The sequence below is a fragment of the Dipodomys merriami genome, unplaced genomic scaffold (assembly GCF_024711535.1).
Source record: "Dipodomys merriami isolate MVZ:Mamm:240054 unplaced genomic scaffold, mDipMer1.0.p SCAF_82, whole genome shotgun sequence".
NCBI classification, from domain to species: Eukaryota; Metazoa; Chordata; class Mammalia; order Rodentia; family Heteromyidae; genus Dipodomys; species Dipodomys merriami.
In genome coordinates this window covers 5,586,718-5,607,193 of record NW_027206424.1, presented here as the reverse complement: position 1 = coordinate 5,607,193, position 20,476 = coordinate 5,586,718, and the positions used below count along the sequence as shown (strand labels likewise).

General features: G+C 60.9%; 1 protein-coding gene across 1 annotated transcript in view; it reads left to right on the top strand.

Moving 5' to 3' along the window:
• Positions 1 to 20,476, top strand: part of Cfap46 (cilia and flagella associated protein 46) — a 92,468-nt gene that overhangs the window by 48,792 nt on the left and 23,200 nt on the right. Inside the window, exons 27-37 of the mRNA XM_070011425.1 lie at positions 1,455 to 1,638; positions 1,917 to 2,088; positions 4,489 to 4,700; positions 7,609 to 7,824; positions 9,575 to 9,721; positions 11,200 to 11,348; positions 11,744 to 11,842; positions 13,676 to 13,817; positions 14,405 to 14,551; positions 17,235 to 17,435; positions 19,712 to 19,818. Of these exons, the coding sequence (XP_069867526.1) occupies positions 1,455 to 1,638; positions 1,917 to 2,088; positions 4,489 to 4,700; positions 7,609 to 7,824; positions 9,575 to 9,721; positions 11,200 to 11,348; positions 11,744 to 11,842; positions 13,676 to 13,817; positions 14,405 to 14,551; positions 17,235 to 17,435; positions 19,712 to 19,818 (1,776 nt within the window). The remainder of the gene's footprint in view (positions 1 to 1,454; positions 1,639 to 1,916; positions 2,089 to 4,488; positions 4,701 to 7,608; positions 7,825 to 9,574; positions 9,722 to 11,199; positions 11,349 to 11,743; positions 11,843 to 13,675; positions 13,818 to 14,404; positions 14,552 to 17,234; positions 17,436 to 19,711; positions 19,819 to 20,476) is intronic.

The window sequence follows — 20,476 nt, the reverse complement described above, 5'->3', positions numbered from 1 at the left end:
CCTCATCCACCCACACACCTCATCCCCCCCACACACCTCACCCCACATCCCCATCCCCACACAGACCTCATCCCCCCACACACACCTCACACACATACACATACACACACACACCTCATTCACACAAACACACACCTCAACCTCTCCACACACACACACCTCACCCCACATCCCCATCCCCACACAGACCTCATCTCCACACACACACACCTCATCCTCTCCACACACACACACACACACACACACACACACACCTCATCCCCCCACACTTCTCACATACACACACACCTCATCCCCCACACACCTCTCACACACACACCTCATCCCCCCACACCTCACACACACACCTCACCCCCCACACCTCATATACACACACCTCATCTCACACACACACACACCTCACACACACACACCTCATACACACACACACCTCACCCCCACACCCACCTCATACACACACACACCTCACCCCACACACACCTCATACACACACACACCTCACCCCCACACCCACCTCATACACACACACACCTCACCCCACACACACACCTCATACACACACACCTCACCCCCACACACCTCATACACACCTCACCCCCCACACACCTCATACACACACACCTCACCCCCACACACCTCATACACACACACACCTCACCCACACACACCTCATACACACACACACCTCACCCCCACACACCTCATACACACACACACCTCACCCACACACACCTCATACACACACACCTCACCCCACACACACCTCATACACACACACACCTCACCCCCACACACCTCATACACACACACACCTCACCCACACACACCTCATACACACACACCTCACCCCACACACACCTCATACACACACACCTCATACACACACACACCTCACCCCCACACACCTCATACACACACACCTCATACACACACACCTCATACACACACACACCTCACCCCCACACACCTCATACACACCTCACCCCCCACACACCTCATACACACACACCTCACCCCCCACACACCTCATACACACACACACCTCATCTCTCACACACACACACCTCACCCCCCCACACACACCTCATACACACACACACCTCATACACACACACACCTCATCTCTCACACACACACACCTCACCCCCCACACACACCTCATACACACACACTTCACCCCCTCTCTCACCTCACCCCCCCAACACACACCTCACCCCCACACACACCTCATACACACACACACCTCATACACACACACACCTCATCTCTCACACACACACACCTCACCCCCCACACACACACCGCCCCCTTTCCTCTGTAGCTTATCTGCTGGCCACGCAGTCCTCTCCATGCAGGTGTGTGTGTGTGTGTGTGTGCGTGCGTGCACACACACACACATGTGTGCACGTGCAGGTGTGGACATGCAGTTCAGGCATTGACTCACTTTTCTTCAGCTTGATTTTCAAACACATGGTCATTGTGAAGGCCAAACTTGGGCAGAATTTCACCATGGAGATTCAGAAGTTCAAGGATGAGAGTGAAGACTACTTGGCACACATGTGGCACCGCCTCGCCGTGAACTCCAAGAGCATCCTGGGAGAGCTCACCTGCTACCAAAACGCCATCCAGGCCCTGCAGGTCTGTGCTCAGCCGGCCCTGGACAGGGCAGGGCAGACTTGCTGATCCAGGCAGAGAGGGGACTCACTGGGGTCAGGGGCTGGCCAGGGCCAGGAGAGCCTGGGCAAAGGCACAAGGCAGCCGAGCGCCAAGAAGAGCCTGTGGGCATGCCCCCATGGTGACGGTGGGTGACAGGAGCCAAGGGACCACTTGGTGCCCTGGGAGGATTGGTGCTGGCCCTCAGCGCTGCCCTGGTCAGTGAAGTGCCATCACGGTGCCTTTCTGGTGTATTCTATTAGAGGCCAGAGAGCAACCAGCAGAAGGTGGACTACATCCTGGAGTTCAGCGAGTGGCTGTACCTCAGGCAGTTTCCTCTTGAAGAAATCATCGCCAAACTCACGTGGGCAATTGGGCTCTTGCTGGCCATGACATCCACCCAAGACACATCAGAGCCGGAGCCGGAGTTGGAAAGTGAGGACCCAGCACCCCCACCCCAATTCCATACCCCACAGGGGCCCACGGTCCTGGTCCACCACACCCTGCGGGTGCCATGGTCCTGGTCACCACAGTCTGCGGGGTGCCATGGTCCTGGTACACCATGCCCTGCGGGTGCCACGGTCCTGGTCCACCATGCCCTGCGGGTGCCACGGTCCTGGTCCACCATGCCCTGCGGGTGCCACGGTCCTGGTCCACCATGCCCTGCGGGTACCACGGTCCTAGTACACCATGCCCTGCGGGTGCCACGGTCCTGGTACACCACAGTCTGCAGGGTGCCACGGTCCTGGTACACCATGCCCTGTGGGTACCACGATCCTGGTCCACCACGCCCTGCGGGTGCCACGGTCCTGGTCCATTATGCCCTGCGGGTGCCATGGTCCTGGTCACCACACCCTGAGGGGTACCACGATCCTGGTCCACCACGCCCTGCGGGTGCCACGGTCCTGGTCCACTATGCCCTGCGGGTGCCATGGTCCTGGTCACCACACCCTGAGGGGTACCACGGTCCTGGTCCACCATGCCCTGCGGGTGCCACGGTCCTGGTCCACCATGCCCTGCGGGTGCCACGGTCCTGGTCCACTATGCCCTGCGGGTGCCATGGTCCTGGTCACCACACCCTGAGGGGTACCACGGTCCTGGTCCACCATGCCCTGCGGGTGCCACGGTCCTGGTCCACCATGCCCTGCGGGTGCCACGGTCCTGGTCCACCATGCCCTGCGGGTGCCACAGACCTGGTTATTGTGATCCTGGCCTGTGGCCTTGTAAGCAATAAAGTGTGCTCCCAGCAGAAGCTGGGACACTTGGAAGGTTCCGGCCAGCCTGCCACCACCCACCAGCCGGCAGGCTGCAGGCACCTTGGGCTGAGCAGCAAGCCAGGCTGCTGGGGCCTGGCTGCTGCATCCTGAGCATGGGCCGCTGGGACCTCGTGGAAGGAGAGGCTGGCAGAAGGCTGGGGCATCCCTGACACCACAGTCACCCTGGGCCTCAAAGGCGGCCCTGGGGAGTGCAGATGACCATGCCTCCCATGGCCATCCCGCAGGTCCACCCACAGTGACCATGGCTCCCATGGCCATCCCGCAGGTCCACCCACAGTGACCATGGCTCCCACGGCCATCCCGCAGGTCCACCCACAGTGACCGTGGCTCCCACGGCCATCCCGCAGGTCCACCCACAGTGACCATGGCTCCCACGGCCATCCCGCAGGTCCACCCACAGTGACCGTGGCTCCCACGGCCATCCCGCAGGTCCACCCACAGTGACCATGGCTCCCACAACCTTCCCGCAGGTCCACCCAGTGACCATGCCTCCCACGGCCATCCCGCAGGTCCACCCACAGTGACCATGGCTCCCACGGCCATCCCGCAGGTCCACCCACAGTGACCATGGCTTCCACGGCCATCCCGCAGGTCCACCCACAGTGACCATGGCTCCCACGGCCATCCCGCAGATCCACCCACAGTGACCATGGCTCCCACGGCCATCCCGCAGACCCACCCACAGTGACCATGGCTCCCACGGCCATCCCGCAGGTCCACCCACAGTGACCGTGGCTTCCACGGCCATCCCGCAGGTCCACCCACAGTGACCGTGGCTCCCACGGCCATCCCGCAGGTCCACCCACAATGGCCCTAGAAGAAGAGCTGAGGCCCATGGAGGTGACCTCTGGCCCAGGTGGTGCTGGCCGGTCCGGCGCCATCAGGATGGACAGAGGGCCTTCTCAGAGCCCCCAGTCCCTTGTGCAGGGGGAGCTGTGTGGATTGGGACTCCGGGGCCCTGCAGCACTCTGCTCAGGACTGGGTCCGGAGTCCTCAGGAGGTCTGGGGTACTGGGTCGTTCCACAGAGGGGAGATTTGGACAGCCAGGCACTCCATACAGTCTCGCTCGGAAGGGTGGATGAGCCCTGTGGCCTGGGGTCCACGCAGCCGCGCGTGGGCAACTGGCCCTGGCCGGCACGCATGCCCTCTGCTGGAGGACCCCTCTGTCCTGGGCTTCAATATCAAGAATCAGGAAAGAGGAAGGGCCGGGAAAGTGCCAGCCTCCATCTGCATGCAAGAGCAGCAGGGAAGACCTGCCCAGCTGGCAGCCAGCCCACATGTCCAGCAAGTCACAGCTGGAGCCTCCTGAGACACACCCGCCAGGCACCCCCCGCTCCCCGGCCCGGCCTGGGCTGGCAGCCTGGCTCTTCCCAGAGGGTCAGGCTTCTTGTCTCCCAGAACCAGGGAGAAAAGTGAGGACACTTGGGGTGAGGCTAACAGCCCCGTCAGAGGGCAGGGCAGGGCAGGGCGGCCAGGTCACCACGCGGGAGAGGAGGGCCTGCGGCCACCGGGCACCCCAGCCCAGCCCTCCCTGAGCCTCAGGCCCCTCTGTGCACAGGGGAGAACAAGGCTGCTGGCACCCACGTGGAGGGGTCGGAGGCGCAGGACCAGAGCCCCGCGACCCTCTCCTTGGAGCAGTTGCAGAGCATGCGGCAGCTGGAGCTCCTGGCGCGCGTGCACATCCTGCGGGCCCTGATGCTGACGCCCAGCTCTGCCAACTACCAGAACGACTGCCTCATGGCCTTCACCTTTTTCAGGCACATCTGGAAGGTGAGGCCACCCGCGCGCCCAGCAGGCCCTGGGCCAGAAACCACGGGGCCGCACCGCTGCCCCTGCGGAAGATGGCAGTAACCAGAACCTCGTCTGATGAGCTTCATTTCCTCCCGTCCTCTTGTCTCTTTCCTCCCTCTTCCCTTCCTCCCTCCTTCCTCTCCTTTCTTCTTGTAGTTGTCGGCAGAACTGGGGATTAAACCCAGTGCCACCTCCTTCCTAGGCAAACATGCGACCGTGGGTTTTTAAATGTTGTTCCTGAACTAGGCCTTTGCACTGGCCGTGCCAAGGCTGGCCTCACGCCCTGCCTCTGCATCCCAACAGGCCGGATTGCAGCCTGAGCCACCACAGCTGCTGCTCCCCATGCTCACAGCAAAATACCTGCAGGACATAGGCAAGCTCTCTCCCTGTGCTTTCCTCCTTTTCAGCTTCCCGAAACACTCGGTCCACGTTGCCTCACCCTCCACACTGTCCACGTTGCCTCACCTTCCACACTGTCCACGTTGCCTCACCCTCCACACTGTCCACGTTTCCTCACCCTCCACACTGTCCACGTTTTCTCACCCGCCACACTGTCCACATTTCCTCACCTTCCACACTGTCCACGTTTTCTCACCCGCCACACTGTCCACGTTTCCTCACCTTCCACACTGTCCACGTTTCCTCACACTCCACACTGTCCACGTTTTCTCACCCGCCACACTGTCCACATTTCCTCACCTTCCACACTGTCCACGTTTTCTCACCCGCCACACTGTCCACGTTTCCTCATCTGCCACACTGTCCACATTTCCTCACCCTCCACACTGTCCACGTTTTCTCACCCGCCACACTGTCCATGTTTCCTCACCTTCCACACTGTCCACGTTTCCTCACCCACCACACTGTCCACGTTTCCTCACCCACCACGCTGTCCACGTTTCCTCACCTGCCACACTGTCCACGTTTCCTCACCTCCACACTGTCCACATTTCCTCACCTTCCACACTGTCCACGTTTCCTCACCTTCCACACTGTCCATGTTTCCTCACCTTCCACACTGTCCACGTTTCCTCACCCTCCACACTGTCCATGTTTCCTCACCTTCCACACTGTCCACGTTTTCTCACCCGCCACGCTATCCACGTTTCCTTACCCACCACACTGTCCACGTTTCCTCACCCACCACGCTGTCCACATTTCCTCACCCGCCACACTGTCCACGTTTCCTCACCTTCCACACTGTCCACGTTTCCTCACCCGCCACACTGTCCACATTTCCTCACCTTCCACGCTGTCCACGTTTCCTCACCCTCCACACTGTCCACGTTTCCTCACCTTCCACGCTGTCCACGTTTCCTCACCCACCACACTGTCCACGTTTCCTCACCTTCCACACTGTCCATGTTTCCTCACCTTCCACGCTGTCCACGTTTTCTCACCCTCCACACTGTCCACGTTTCCTCACCTTCCACACTGTCCACGTTTCCTCACCTTCCACACTGTCCACGTTTTCTCACCCGCCACACTGTCCACGTTTCCTCACCTTCCACACTGTCCACGTTTTCTCACCCGCCACACTGTCCACGTTTACTCACCTGCCACACTGTCCACGTTTCCTCACCTGCCACACTGTCCACGTTTCCTCACCTGCCACACTGTCCACGTTTCCTCACCTGCCACACTGTCCACATTTCCTCACCCGCCACACTGTCCACGTTTCCTCACCTGCCACACTCTGTGTCCTCACATCTCAGTCCATGTTTCATCACCCGCCACACCCTGTTGTCCTCACATCTCTGTCCACATTTTCCCACCCTTCCACACCCTGTGTCCTCAGAGCTCTGTCCACATTTTCCCACCCTGCCACACTCTGTCTTCAGAGCTCTGTCCACGTTTTCCACCCTTCCATACTCTGTGTCCTCAGAGCTCTGTCCACGTTTCCTCACCCGCCACACTCTGTGTCCTCAGAGCTCTGTCCATGTTTTCCACCCTTCCACACCCTGAGTCCTCAGAGCTCTGTCCATGTTTTCTCACCCGCCACACTCTGTGTCCTCACATCTCTGTCCACGTTTTCCACTCTTCCACACTCTGTGTCCTCACATCTCTGTCCACGTTTCCTCACCTGCCACACTCTGTGTCCTCAGAGCTCTGTCCACGTTTTCCACTCTTCCACACCCTGTGTCCTCACATCTCTGTCCACGTTTTCCACCCTTCCACACCCTGAGTCCTCAATGGAGCCTCTGGTGCTCCCCTAGACCCATCCCAGCATCATTGTTGTAGCAGTATCCAATCTGCCCATTGGAGGCCCACATACACAATGCTCAGCAGCTGTTGTGAGTCTTCTGTCTGCAGTCCTGACCAGCTCAGACTCCCTGTGCAGTGGACCTGCCTACTCCCCTCCCCTCCCCTCCCATCCTCTCCCTGTGGGGCCCGAGCCTGTGCCTCCGTCCAGCCCCTGTGCAGCGTCCATGAGCACAGGCCGGCTACAGTACAGGCTAAGGGGAAGTTCTCAGCTGCGGGAACCCACCACCGTGTGCAGGCCCAGCCTGTAGCAGAGGATGAACTGTGCCTGCCCCTCCAGGACCCTACCTAGGGCCGCCCAACCCAGGCCTGGCCCCAAGTCCCAGAGCCACGAAGAAAACAGGCCTGCCAGCAAGAAGCCCGGATGGTGGGGACCTCAGTTGTAACTGAGGACCTCAGCTGAGAGTCAACTCCAGATGTCTCCAAGGACCACACGTACACCGAGTGTCCTGCCTCAAGTCCACCCATGTGCTTGTAGGCAGGGTCGTGGCCCCAGGCACTGGGCAGACCGCCCTGTTCTCCAGGGAACGGCAAAGCCCTGGGACCTGGGAGCTCCCTGGAGGGCAGGGAGGACTGGCACGGGGTCTGTCTGAATGCTGTCAACGTGAATACCATTCTTTCTCAGATCACTCTGTCAAAAGGAGGACAATTAATTCCAGAAAAGTCTGTAGCAGCGACCAGTTCACAAATACTTTTGCCTAAAAAAGAGAAGGAGAAAGGCAAAGAGAAAGAGAAGGAGAAAAGTAAAGAGAAGGAGAAAGAAAAGGGAAAGGAGGAGAAGGAGAAGGAAAAGGAGAAGGAAAAGGAGAAAGAGAAGGAGAAATGGAGAGAGAGCAAGCAGGTACTCAGTCCTGAGGGCAGTGGGCAGTGGGCAGTGGGCAGTGGGCAGCAGAGGGTGAGGCTGTACGGCCTATGTCTGAAACCCCTTCTTCCCTATTTAGACCACTTGCATTCAGGCTGGGGGTCCTTACAATCCATTCCTTGCCTCACAGCCGAAGGCAGTGATCTCACTGGCAGCCCAAGCCTGCAGTGGTCCCCTGGCATGCGCTCTGCACACACGGGCGGCTCAGTGGACTGGCGTGTGCTCTGCATACGCGGGCGGCTCAGTGGACTGGCATGGACGTGCACACGCAGGCGGCTCAGTGGACTGGCATGCGCTCTGCATACACGGGTGGCTCAGTGGACTGGCGTGGGCGTGCACACATGGGCAGCTCAGTGGACTGGCGTGGACGTGCACATGCAGGTGGCTCAGTGGACTGGCGTGGGCGTGCACACGTGGGCGGCTCAGTGGACTGGCATGGACGTGCACACATGGGTGGCTCAGTGGACTGGCGTGGACGTGCACACGTGGGCGGCTCAGTGGACTGGCGTGGACGTGCACACGTGGGCGGCTCAGTGGACTGGCATGCGCTCTGCATACACGGGTGGCTCAGTGGACTGGCATGCGCTCTGCATACACGGGCGGCTCAGTGGACTGGCATGGGCGTGCACACGCGGGTGGCTCAGTGGACTGGCGTGGACGTGCACACGTGGGTGGCTCAGTGGACTGGCGTGGGCGTGCACACGCGGGTGGCTCAGTGGACTGGGTTGGGACGTGCACATGCGGGCGGCTCTGGACTGGCATGGACGTGCACATGCAGGTGGCTCAGTGGACTGGCGTGGACATGCACATGCAGGTGGCTCAGTGGACTGGTGTGGACGTGCACACGCGGGCGACTCAGTGGACTGGGTTGGGATGTGCACACGTGGGTGGCTCAGTGGACTGGCGTGGATGTGCACACACGGGCGGCTCAGTGGACTGGCATGGATGTGCACACACGGGCGGCTCAGTGGACTGGCGTGGACGTGCACACGTGGGTGGCTCAGTGGACTGGCGTGGACGTGCACACGTGGGTGGCTCAGTGCACTGGCGTGGATGTGCACACGTGGGTGGCTCAGTGGACTGGCGTGGATGTGCACACACGGGCGGCTCAGTGGACTGGCGTGGACGTGCACATGCGGGTGACTCAGTGGACTGGCGTGGACGTGCACACGCGGGCGGCTCAGTGGACTGGCGTGGACATGCACACGCGGGCAGCTCAGTGGACTGGGTTGGGACGTGCACACGTGAGTGGCTCAGTGGACTGGCGTGGACATGCACACGTGGGTGGCTCAGTGGACTGGTGTGGACATGCACACGCGGGCGGCTCAGTGGACTGGCGTGCACTCTGCACACATGGCGCAGCTCAGTGGCCCTGCTTGGCCAGCTGAATTTGGGTCTCGGTGTGCCAGGGTGGGGGCTGGGATCCTGGGGGGGAGCAAACCACTTTCCTCATATTCCAAAGCTTCTCGAACATCCATGAGATTATTTCATCATCAAACATTAGCTCCTCCCCTGCAAAGCAAGTCTAGAAACTGCGTGTTGGCCCGACTCCCAGAGGCAGAGCCGGCAGGGCGCTCCACTAAGTCACAGGACCTTGGAGTGGGCCCTGAGCCCCGCCCGCCCAAGCTGTGTGCCCCGAGGGCCCAGAGAGAGGGCCAGGGTGCGTGGCCCAGGACCACCCCCGCCCTGCCCGGCAGCCTGGGCACACCGCGGTTTCTCCACCTTGCAGACGCAGGTCCTGGCTAACAAGAGGCCCGAAGAGTTACCGAGCAGCACTGAGGAATGGGCCTCCTACAGCTGCCCCGAGGAGCTGCTGACGGTGCTCAGGCAGGACGACAGCGACTTCACGGTGAACGCAAGCAGCTTCCAGAAGCCGGTGAGGAGATGTGGGGCCGGCCCCTGCCTGAGGCCCGCCGCCACCCCCACCGCCACGCCTGTCCCACCCTAATGTCACCAGAGAGGCCTCCAGGACCCAGCGCCCCGCGCAATCGTGTCCATGTACCCCATCCCATCCCCCGAACGCATCCACAACCAGGCCGCCAGCAGGGAGGGCCAGCCCCTCGCCGCCTCTGCCATGGGGCCCCTGCCCCTCAGAACCTTCACCACAGGGGCTGGGCACTGGGTGGTCCCGTACTTGGGGATCAGGTTCAACTCACCACTTGTTCCTGACGGTTGGTTTGGCTTCTTTCACTCAGTCTGGGGGTCCCCGGTGCCCAGGAGCCCCCTTCCTCATTGCTCAAGCATCTGCAGCAGAGGTCGGGCCTCGCCTACCTGTCTGCTTGCCTGTGAGCAGAGTCCTTGAGCCCTGGAGTCTGCATGTCTCTGGGCCGTTCCTGGAAGATATGCCTTCTAGGCAGAGCCCAGCAGCAGTGGTAGAGTGACAGGTGGTCTCTGGGGAGTGACCCACCCCTGTGCAGGCAGAACTGCTCGGCTTCCCGACCCGTGGCCCAGGTGGACAGCCCTGCCTGGGTGGCGTTGGGCCGCGGCCAGCATCCTGGGCACTGGACATGCATTTTTGTGAAGTGCCTGCCCACAGCGTCCCCATGGCCTATGAAGCTCTCTGCGTCTCTGAATATCGAATCTGTTACGGGGAGAGTCCTAGGACAATCAAGTTAACCGCAGTTACTCTGCTTTTGCCTTTCTCTCTACTGATAGGTCTTCTGTGAGTAGAGATGGCTCGTTTTTGATACTGCCAGCGATCTTTTGCTTTGTTGTTTATGCTTTCTCGTGTCCTTAAAAGAACGAAAGCGTACTTCCTGGCGGTCTGTCATACTTTCCTCCTGAACGGTGCACAGGCTTCCCCTGGAGTACCACCTCAGCTCACACCCCCAGCCAGCCAGAGCGGCTCAGCCTTGGCTGCCTGTGACCACCATGTAGCTGGACCTTAACTGGAATGGCCTTCTGAGTGGTTCCTGGGTGAAAACATTCGCATGTTCTCGCAGCCCCTCTTGCTTCCTATAGATGAACAGTGCTTTGGCAAGCTCAGTCCAACATCACAGACACTTAGCTCTCCTGTGCCCCAAGTCTTAAAGCAGTTGTATGTGTACACAAAAGCTCTGTTTTTGATTGATCAGCAGTCTTGTGGAAAGAGAAAAAGAAAGATACCTGTGAATTTGTTGAACAGACAGGTAACGGCATTTCTCTTGGGAAGACTTTCACTGCTCTCATGTGTGGTGATTTCATATCTTTGCACGTGGCAAAATGAAATCTATCAATGTGGGAGAAAAGAAAGATGGCACATCCTCCCTTTGTGCCACAGACACCAGCCGAAGGCGTGCTGTGTGCTGGCACAGTGTTGAGGCCAGCCTTCCTCCCTTCGACCTGTGACCCGGCACACCTGCTGTGTTTCTGCAGACATACACGCTGTACTATCTGGACCAGTTGGTGAAGGCCCTGAAGAAGATGTTCCTCCATGAGCTCACCATCCCCCTCCTGCAGCTGGGGGTCCTCATTGCGAACGCCGTGGTGGAGAGCAAGAGCCTCGCAAACCTCTACCACCTGAGGTTGGTGCCGCCCTGAGGCAGCTCAGGGGAAGAGCCAGGAGGGGGAGGGGAGCGGCAGGGCGCACCCTGGGGGACATGGGACCTTTCTGTGAGGCTGAAGTCATGTCCAACACGGGCAGAGATCTCTGCTGGACACTGTCCGGGTTCCGCCCCACTTTGGGCCTGGCCTTTCCTGCTGAACCCACCTGAGAACAGAGATGGCGCAGTAAATAAAATATACCAGTGGACGACTTTAAATCTTTCTCCCTGAACTTTGCTACAGCACCTGCTCTCTTTACCTAGAACGTCTGCTTAGCTTTGAAAGGGTGCCCAGCTCTCTCTCCATTTACAAACTCCAGTCTGTACAGTCGCTTCCTGGCTGACGCCCGGTGACGCCCCTGTCACCCTCCCCTCAGGCTGGCCCAGGTCTGCTCTGACCTGCGGCTTCGTGACGCCGCTGCCTACCATGAAGAGGTCGTTGGGCAGATGTACATCGGGGACACCGAGCAGGCCAGGTGCGTCTGACTCTTTTCGGCTGGCAGCACCACTCCTGGGCAGAGAGCTCTCCTTCCAGGCAGGCGAAGGCTGGTCTGGGCAGCTCTAGTCATCTGGCCCAGCCCTGCCCTGGGCCCCCGTCTGGCAGGGAGCCTCCGGGCAGGGGAGAAACAGAGGAGGGCTGGGTCTCACTCATCTGCCCTGCTCACGCAGGGTGGAGAGGAGGGTGGGAGGGGAGGGAGGGCAGGCGGGGGCCACCCTGGGGCAGCCTGGCCCTCTGGTCCTGGGTGAGAGGTGCACATGGTTCACTGGCGCCACTCAGGTGCTTGAGGTGAGCAAGGATCAGTCTGCTTAACAATCCAACTGCTTGATGATCATTTTTGTAGAAATTGTGATTTAGATTTAGAGACCGCTGGGAGGATGTCTGTGCTGCAGTTATACACAGGTCTATTTCTATGTGTTTCTGCCAGGTGGCTTAAGTTTTTCTTATTACACAGATGATGTATTTCACTGTACCGAGCTTGGAAAGTATAGATAAGGAAGAGGTAAATGTTGTCACTCATCATTGGGCAGCAGCTGCCATTCGAGGTTTGGTGTGTGCCCTTCTATACCTTTTCCTCAGGAGATAAAAATGCACTCTCCTTGTAGATTTTTCTCTGATCAACGTGGTGAGAAGTGTGGGCCTGAGCTCAGGGCTTGTCCTCCCTTGCCGGGTAGGAACTCTGCCACGTGAGCCCTCTCTCCTTTGGCTTTTAGTTGTTTTTTGAGGTTGAATTTTTGCTTAGTCTGGGAGTGAAGGCTGAGATTATAGGCATTTATCACCTCACCCAGCTGTCACCGCCTGTCTCTGCCTCCCTAGAAGCTGGGATTTCAGGTGCTCTACACCATTGTGCTCATAATTGTGAGCATCATGGTGCGTTTGCCCAGCCCTTGCTTGAATGTGACCCGGGTGCCAAGTGTCCTGGTGTGGCAGGACAGCCTGGAGACCAACCCGCCCAGAACGGTTCCGGAGGTGTAGACATGGACCTCCCCAGAGGGGCGCTGGGATGTGGAGACTAATATCCTCAGAGAGGTTCCGGAGGTGTGGAGATTCTGAAAGTATGGAGGCTGACCTCCAAGCAGAGGTTCTGGAGGTTTGGAGACTGATATCCTCAGAGAACTTCTATAAATGTAGAGGCTGACCTCCAAAGAGAAGGTTCCAGAGCTGTAGAGACTGACCTCCAAGGAAAGGTTAGAAGTGTGGAGGCTGACCTCTTCAAAGAGGTTCTAGTGGTGTGAAGACATATCCTCAGAGAGCTTCTAGAAGTGAGAAGACTGACATCCTCAGAGAGCTTCTAGAAGTGTAGAAGCTGACCTCAAAGGAGAGGTGCTTGAAATTGAGACTGATATCTTCCGAATGGTTCCAGAAGTGTGGGCTGATATCCTCAGAGAGCTTCTAGAAGTGTGGAGACTGACCTCCTTGGAATGGTTCTACAAGTGTGGAGACTGACCTCCTCAGAGAAGTTCTAGAAACATGGCCACTGAAGCCATAGGCCTGGCTGCCTTTTCCTGCTCCCTGGTGGATATTATCTGAGCACTTGGGGGGGCTGTGGGGGGGCTGACTCCCAGATGATGGCCGCTGAAACGGAGCCCTCTAGGCGCTCGTAGGGCTGCTGGGCTCTGGGCCACTGTGGGAGTTTTGCTTTGGTGTGTGGAGTTTGAGTCAGTGTGCCAGATAGTTCCAAAGAGAGAGCTGTACCAGAGCCCAGCTGTGTTCAGTCTTTGTAAACAGGAGAGCATGCGTGCGTCCACAGCTGATCACCAGTGGCCACTGGCTCTGCTCTGCTGCATGTTGTCTATTTCATTTACCATAGCTGCAGAAAAGAGATTGCATCTAAAAAGGAGAAGATCAAGGAGCCCATAGTAGAAGAAAATATGTCCAGTTTGCTGGGGTCGCCAGCACCAGTCCCTACTGGGAAGCCAGTGGAGATAAAGCCACTGATAGCCCAAGACAAGGTAAGCCCACACTGCCAAGACACAGAGTTGACAGCCACAGCTTCAGGGACCTGGCTGCGTGCTAACACTGACTTGCTGTGTGCAGTCAGTGTAGGCTGTGGCAAACCCAGGGGCCTCGCCAAGCTGCCCGGGGCCCTGGAAGTCCCCCAGGGGAGATGAAATTTATGTGTCCTGGCTGTCCACCCAGGTCCCGGCCTTCCCGAGGCCCCGGCTGTCCACCCAGGTCCCGGCCTTCCCGAGGCCCCGGCTGTCCACCAAGGGCCGGCCTTCCCGAGGCCCCGGCTGTCCACCCAGGTCCCGGCCTTCCCGAGGCCCCGGCTGTCCACCCAGGTCCCGGCCTTCCCGAGGCCCCGGCTGTCCACCCAGGTCCCGGCCTTCCCGAGGCCCCGGCTGTCCACCCAGGTCCCGGCCTTCCCGAGGCCCCGGCTGTCCACCCAGGTCCCGGCCTTCCCGAGGCCCCGGCAGCAGCAGATGAGTAGAGAAGGGCACCGTGGGCAATATGCAGGCTTCAGAGGGGCGTCTGGGCCTTGGCCAGCGCCTGCCACGGAGCACAGGCAGGTGGCTGAACACTCACCGCTGTCTTGCAGATTTTGGAGATAAACGGAGAGACTGGGAAGGGCCTGCAGGGGACTTCCTACCCCCTGCTGTGGACACTCAAGGCTGAAGTGCTACTGGACATGGACCAGTTCCAGCCTGTGCGGCTGCTTCTGTCTGAGGCCCACCAGGCTTTCCAGGCAAGCAGCTCCCAGCCCTGGCCAGCAGGCCGCTCCCCTCACGCCCTTCTGCAGGGCTGGCCTCTCTGGCAGGTCTGCCCTTCCTAGCCCTTGCCTATCTTTTCTACTCGAATGTGTTGATTATAGAGTCTCTGGTTCCAGTGTGCCAATGCTTGTGGCCATTTTTGATGTTGGTGTTATATCCTGCTTCCCTGTTTGCTTCCCAATGTAATTCTGGCAGGTGGAGGGGGGGCTCGGGACCCATGGGGTGTCTCCTGCAGCCTGTGATGCTGCTCCAGGAGGCAGACTCCATCCTGGCCACTGAGGCTGCCATCTTGGCCTTCCTCTGACGTGTCTTCAGCTCTGAGCCTCACGGCATCTGTGGCCATTCAGGTCTCCGCTCAGTCCCTGGGGGGGCTTGAATTCATCTGTCTGCTGGGCCCTGTGTAGCTGCTCAGGACTTGACCACCTGAAGAGCCCCGTGGCTCCTCCCTGTGCCACCCTGAGCAGCCAGGAGCCGCCGTTGGCCTGGGGTTGAGATGCGTGGCGCCACCTCCCCTCTCAGAGACGGCCCCAGGCTCCAGACTAGCATCTGTCCTGGGCTCCGCCTCCCCAGGGATGGCCCACAGAGGGAAACCTGGAGGGGATGAAGTGGTTTACACTCCTCAGGGGGGCCAGCCCCCCGCCTCTGCAGCCCTCCTGCAGATGCATGGCTCTACCTCCACCAGACGGCACCGGGGACAGGCCAGGCCCAGAAATGGGCATCCTGTGGCTCATTTTACAGAAGCATTGCAGGAGAGAAAATGGTTTGAAAATGCGGTGACACCACGAAAGCCTGTGTGGATCAGACTTCCTCCTGCTGGGGGACAGCTGTAGATGCCCCACCCGGACAGGGGCAGGCAGGGGTGGGCGTCAGAAGGGGACATGGGTGTGCAGGCGTCAGACAGAGGAAGGGTGCATTCCTGTGTCTGGCAGAGGAGCCGGTGTGCAGGCTGCAGGCAGGGGACAGGTGCGTGCGGGTGTCACGGCATGAGACAGACACGTGCAGCTTTAGAGAGAGGTGTGTGCGGGGTAGCACGGGCGTCAGGCAGGAGGGCAGGTGTGCAGCCATCACAGAAGGTGTGAGGGCCAAGCAGGCCTCCGCAGGGGCAGCTGTGTGCAGGCCCTGGTGTGGGAGTCGGGTGTGTGTCGGGTTCCGGCCTGAGGATGGGTGCGCACAGGCGCCAGTGTAGGGAGAACAGGGGCGGCAGACATCAGGCAGGAGGAACAGACGAAGGGACAGTGGGGTCAGGTACCCACAACCCCACAGAACAGGTGTGCACCAGCCCTGGGCAGTGGGGTTGAGGAGGAGCGTCCCTGGCCGTGGGGCCCTGGGCAGTGGGGTTGAGGAGGAGCGTCCCTGGCCGTGGGGCCCTGGGCAGTGGGGTTGAGGAGTCCCTGGCCATGGGGCCCTGGGCAGTGGGGTTGAGGAGGAGGTGTCCCTGGCCGTGGGGCCCTGGGCAGTGGGGTTCAGGAGGAGCGTCCCTGGCCGTGGGGCCCTGGGCAGTGGGGTTGAGGAGGAGGTGTCCCTGGCCGTGGGGCCCTGGGCAGTGGGGTTCAGGAGTCCCTGGCCGTGGGGCCCTGGGCAGTGGGGTTGAGGAGTCCCTGGCCGTGGGGCCCTGGGCAGTGGGGTTGAGGAGGAGGTGTCCCTGGCCGTGGGGCCCTGGGCAGTGGGGTTCAGGAGTCCCTGGCCGTGGGGCCCTGGGCAGTGGGGTTGAGGAGTCCCTGGCCGTGGGGCCCTGGGCAGTGGGGTTGAGGAGTCCCTGGCCGTGGGGCCCTGGGCAGTGGGGTTGAGGAGGAGGTGTCCCTGGCCGTGGGGCCCTGGGCAGTGGGGTTCAGGAGCATCCCTGGCCGTGGGGCCCTGGGCAGTGGGGTTGAGGAGTTCCTGGCCGTGGGGATTTTCACTCAAGAGCATTTCCTGTGGGTGTCTGGAAGTGCGGCCCCTGGTGCCCTCCTCTCCACCAGGACTGCACTAACACCCGCCCCACATGCCCAGGCCAAGTCCTGCCTGGGTCTACGCCTCCCTCCTCATCCTCCTCCTGGCCGAAGACACCCACCCCGCATGACCCACCCCCAGGAGCATGGCCCTGGTGGCCAGCATGGCCACAGCTGGCCTGGCTTCTGGGGACCCGTCCCCCGGCCTTGGCCTCTGCCCCGGGCCTTCTTGTCACCCACCTTAGAGCCTTGTGCTGGCATGGCCCAGAAGTCAGAAATGCTCTTCCACAGAAGAGAATTCCACCCACCCCTGGGCAGTTCCTGGCAGTCCAGCCAGACGGCCTGTTGACCCAGTTCCAGTGGCCAGTAAGACCGGTCCACAGCACTGGGGAAGGGGCTGTCAGGCCTGGGGCAGGGCAGAGGGCAAGCTGCTGGGAGGTGGGCAAGAGCGGGGACCTGCAGCTCCCCAGGGACTCTCCACCGTGGTGGGCACTGGTCCCACGGGGACACTGGATGAAGCAGGGCCCTGATGGAATGATGCGTGTGTAGATTTCACCCCTGGGAGAAGATGGGGGCCTCCTTCTTCAGCAGCCAGGGAAGCCCAGGACCAGGGGAAAAGGCCCAAGGCCCAGGCAGTCCCTGAGCCCCCCTCCACCCTCCTCTCTTCGCCTCTGCCCCTCACCCCACCTCCTCGTCCCTGCTACATCCACAGTCTGCCATATACTTCCAGGACCTGGAAGACACGTGTGCACAGTCCCAGTGTCTGCTGCTCCTGGCGCAGCTGGCCAACAAGGAGAACAACTACGGACGAGCGAGGAGGATGATCGAGAAGGCCCAGCAGCTGGGAGGAAGCGAGGAGTTCTGGTACACGTCCACCGTGACCCTGGCTGAGGCCATTCTGTCTTCAGAAGACATGGGGAAAGTAGTCTCGGTGAGAGCAGAGGGGCTGAGGGGAACAGTGACGACTCTGTCCCCTGGGCTGGGCTCTGTCCCCTGGGCTGGGCTCTGTCCCCTGGTCTGGGTTCTGTCCCCTGGGCTGGGCTCTGTCCCCTGGGCTGGGCTCTGTCCCCCGGGCTGGGCTCTGTCCCCTGGGCTGGGTTCTGTCCCCTGGGCTGGGCTCTGTCCTCTGGGCTGGGCTCTGTCCCCTGAGCTGGGCTCTGTCCTCTAAGCTGGGCTCTGTCCTCTAAGCTGGACTCTGTCCCCTGGGCTGGGCTCTGTCCCCTGGGCTGGGCTCTGTCCTCTGGGCTGGGCTCTGTCCCTTGGGCTGGGCTCTGTCCTCTGGGCTGGGCTCTGTCCCCTGGGCTGGGCTCTGTCCCCTGGGCTGGGCTCTGTCCCCTGGGCTGGACTCTGTCCTCTGGGCTGGGCTCTGTCCCCTGGGCTGGGCTCTGTCCCCTGGGCTGGACTCTGTCCTCTAAGCTGGGCTCTGTCCCTTGGGCTGGACTCTGTCCTCTAAGCTGGGCTCTGTCCTCTAAGCTGGACTCTGTCCCCTGGGCTGGACTCTGTCCCCTGGGCTGGGCTCTGTCCCCTGGGCTGGGCTTTGTCCTCTAAGCTGGGCTCTATCCCCTGGGCTGGGCTCTGTCCCCTGGGCTGGGCTCTGTCCTCTGGGCTGGGCTCTGTCCTCTGGGCTGGGCTCTGTCCCCTGGGCTGGGCTCTGTCCCCTGAGCTGGGCTCTGTTCCCTGGGCTGGGCTCTGTCCTCTGGTCTGGGCTCTGTCCCCTGGGCTGGGCTCTGTCCCCTGGGCTGGGCTCTGTCCTCTGGGCTGGGCTCTGTCCCCTGAGCTGGGCTCTGTCCCCTGGGCTGGACTCTGTCCCCTGGGCTGGGCTCTGTCCCCTGGGCTGGGCTCTGTCCTCTGGGCTGGGCTCTGTCCCCTGGGCTGGGCTCTGTCCCCTGGGCTGGACTCTGTCCCCTGGGCTGGACTCTGTCCTCTAAGCTGGGCTCTGTCCCCTGGGCTGGGTTCTGTCCCCTGGGCTGGGCTCTGTCCCCTGGGCTGGGTTCTGTCCCCTGGGCTGGGCTCTGTCCCCTGGGCTGGGCTCTGTCCCCTGGGCTGGGTTCTGTCCCCTGGGCTGGGCTCTGTCCCCTGGGCTGGGTTCTGTCCCCTGGGCTGGGCTCTGTCCCCTGGGCTGGGCTCTGTCCCCTGGGCTGGGTTCTGTCCCCTGGGCTGGGCTCTGTCCCCTGAGCTGGGCTCTGTCCCCTGGGCTGGACTCTGTCCCCTGGGCTGGACTCTGTCCTCTAAGCTGGGCTCTGTCCCCTGGGCTGGGTTCTGTCCTCTGGGCTGGGTTCTGTCCTCTGGGCTGGGTTCTGTCCTCTGGGCTGGACTCTGTCCCCTGAGCTGGGTTCTGTCCTCTGGGCTGGGTTCTGTCCTCTGGGCTGGGTTCTGTCCTCTGGGCTGGGTTCTGTCCTCTGGGCTGGGCTCTGTCCCCTGGGCTGGGTTCTGTCCTCTAAGCTGGGTTCTGTCCTCTGGTCTGGACTCTGTCCTCTGGGCTGGGCTCTGTCCTCTGGGCTGGACTCTGTCCCCTGGGCTGGGTTCTGTCCTCTAAGCTGGGCTCTGTCCCCTGGGCTGGGCTCTGTCCTCTGGGCTGCGCTCTGTCCCCTAGTCTGGACTCTGTCCCCTGGGCTGGGCTCTGTCCTCTAAGCTGGGCTCTGTCCCCTGGGCTGGGTTCTGTCCTCTGGGCTGGGCTCTGTCCTCTAAGCTGGGCTCTGTCCCCTGGGCTGGGTTCTGTCCTCTGGGCTGGGTTCTGTCCTCTGGGCTGGGTTCTGTCCTCTGGGCTGGGTTCTGTCCTCTGGGCTGGGTTCTGTCCTCTAAGCTGGGCTCTGTCCCCTGGGCTGGGTTCTGTCCTCTAAGCTGGGCTCTGTCCCCTGGGCTTGGCTCTGTCCTCTGGGCTGGACTCTGTCCTCTGGTCTGGACTCTGTCCCCTGGGCTGGACTCTGTCCCCTGGGCTGGACTCTGTCCCCTGGGCTGGACTCTGTCCTCTAAGCTGGGCTCTGTCCCCTGGGCTGGACTCTGTCCTCTAAGCTGGGCTCTGTCCTCTGGGCTGGGCTCTGTCCTCTGGGCTGGGCTCTGTCCCCTGGGCTGGACTCTGTCCCCTGGGCTGGGTTCTGTCCTCTAAGCTGGGCTCTGTCCCCTGGGCTGGAGGCTCTGGCCCCTGGCAGTGTTCTGGCCCCTGCCCCGCTGAATGATGTGGTCATGCCAGTGCCTGCTCACCCCCAGGTTTGCTGCCTGTATCAAAAACTCATCGATGGCTTCAGAATCCTCCAGAAAGAACGGCCCAACCAGGAACCCATGCTGGAGTTCTTCATCTTGGACCTAGAGGCGAGGTGAGCATCTGTTGGAGCATCTTCCAGGCCAGGCTCACACTGAGCCCCCTGCCTCAGCAGCGCAGCTAGGCCCCATGTTGTGCACCTGGCCTGGCTCTGGGCACTGTGCTCGCTGGAGGAAGCACTGGACTTGTGGACACGGGGTTTCCACCTTGCTGTTTTCTGTCGCACTTCCTCTTGTGAGGTGTGACCTGCATCCAGACAGCCATTCATCTGTCTAGAGACAGACACTGTGCCTGCCCATTTTAACCTGGGTCTCATGTCCCCATGTGCAATTCAGGTTTTGAACTGGTTTTGAACCTGCACAGGGTCTGTTAATTCAACTTCCTTCCACATGATGGGGGAGCAAGGCTGTATGTGTTCCAGCCTGGGAGAGAACAAGGTCCTAAGTGCTTGATCAGCGACCGTGGTGGGCACTGAGGGGCGCTGCCATACTCTGGGCTTCTGACTCTGCCCCGCCCCTGGAGAGGCCCCGCCCCTGGAGAGGCCCCGCCCCCTGGAGAGGCCCCACCCCCTGGAGAGGCCCCACCCCTGAAGAGGCCCCACCCCCTGGAGAGGCACCGTCATCTGGGAGGCCCCGCCCCTGAAGAGGCCCCGCCCCTGGAGAGGCCCCGCCCCCTGGAGAGGTCCCACCCTCTGGGGAGGCCCCGCCCCCTGG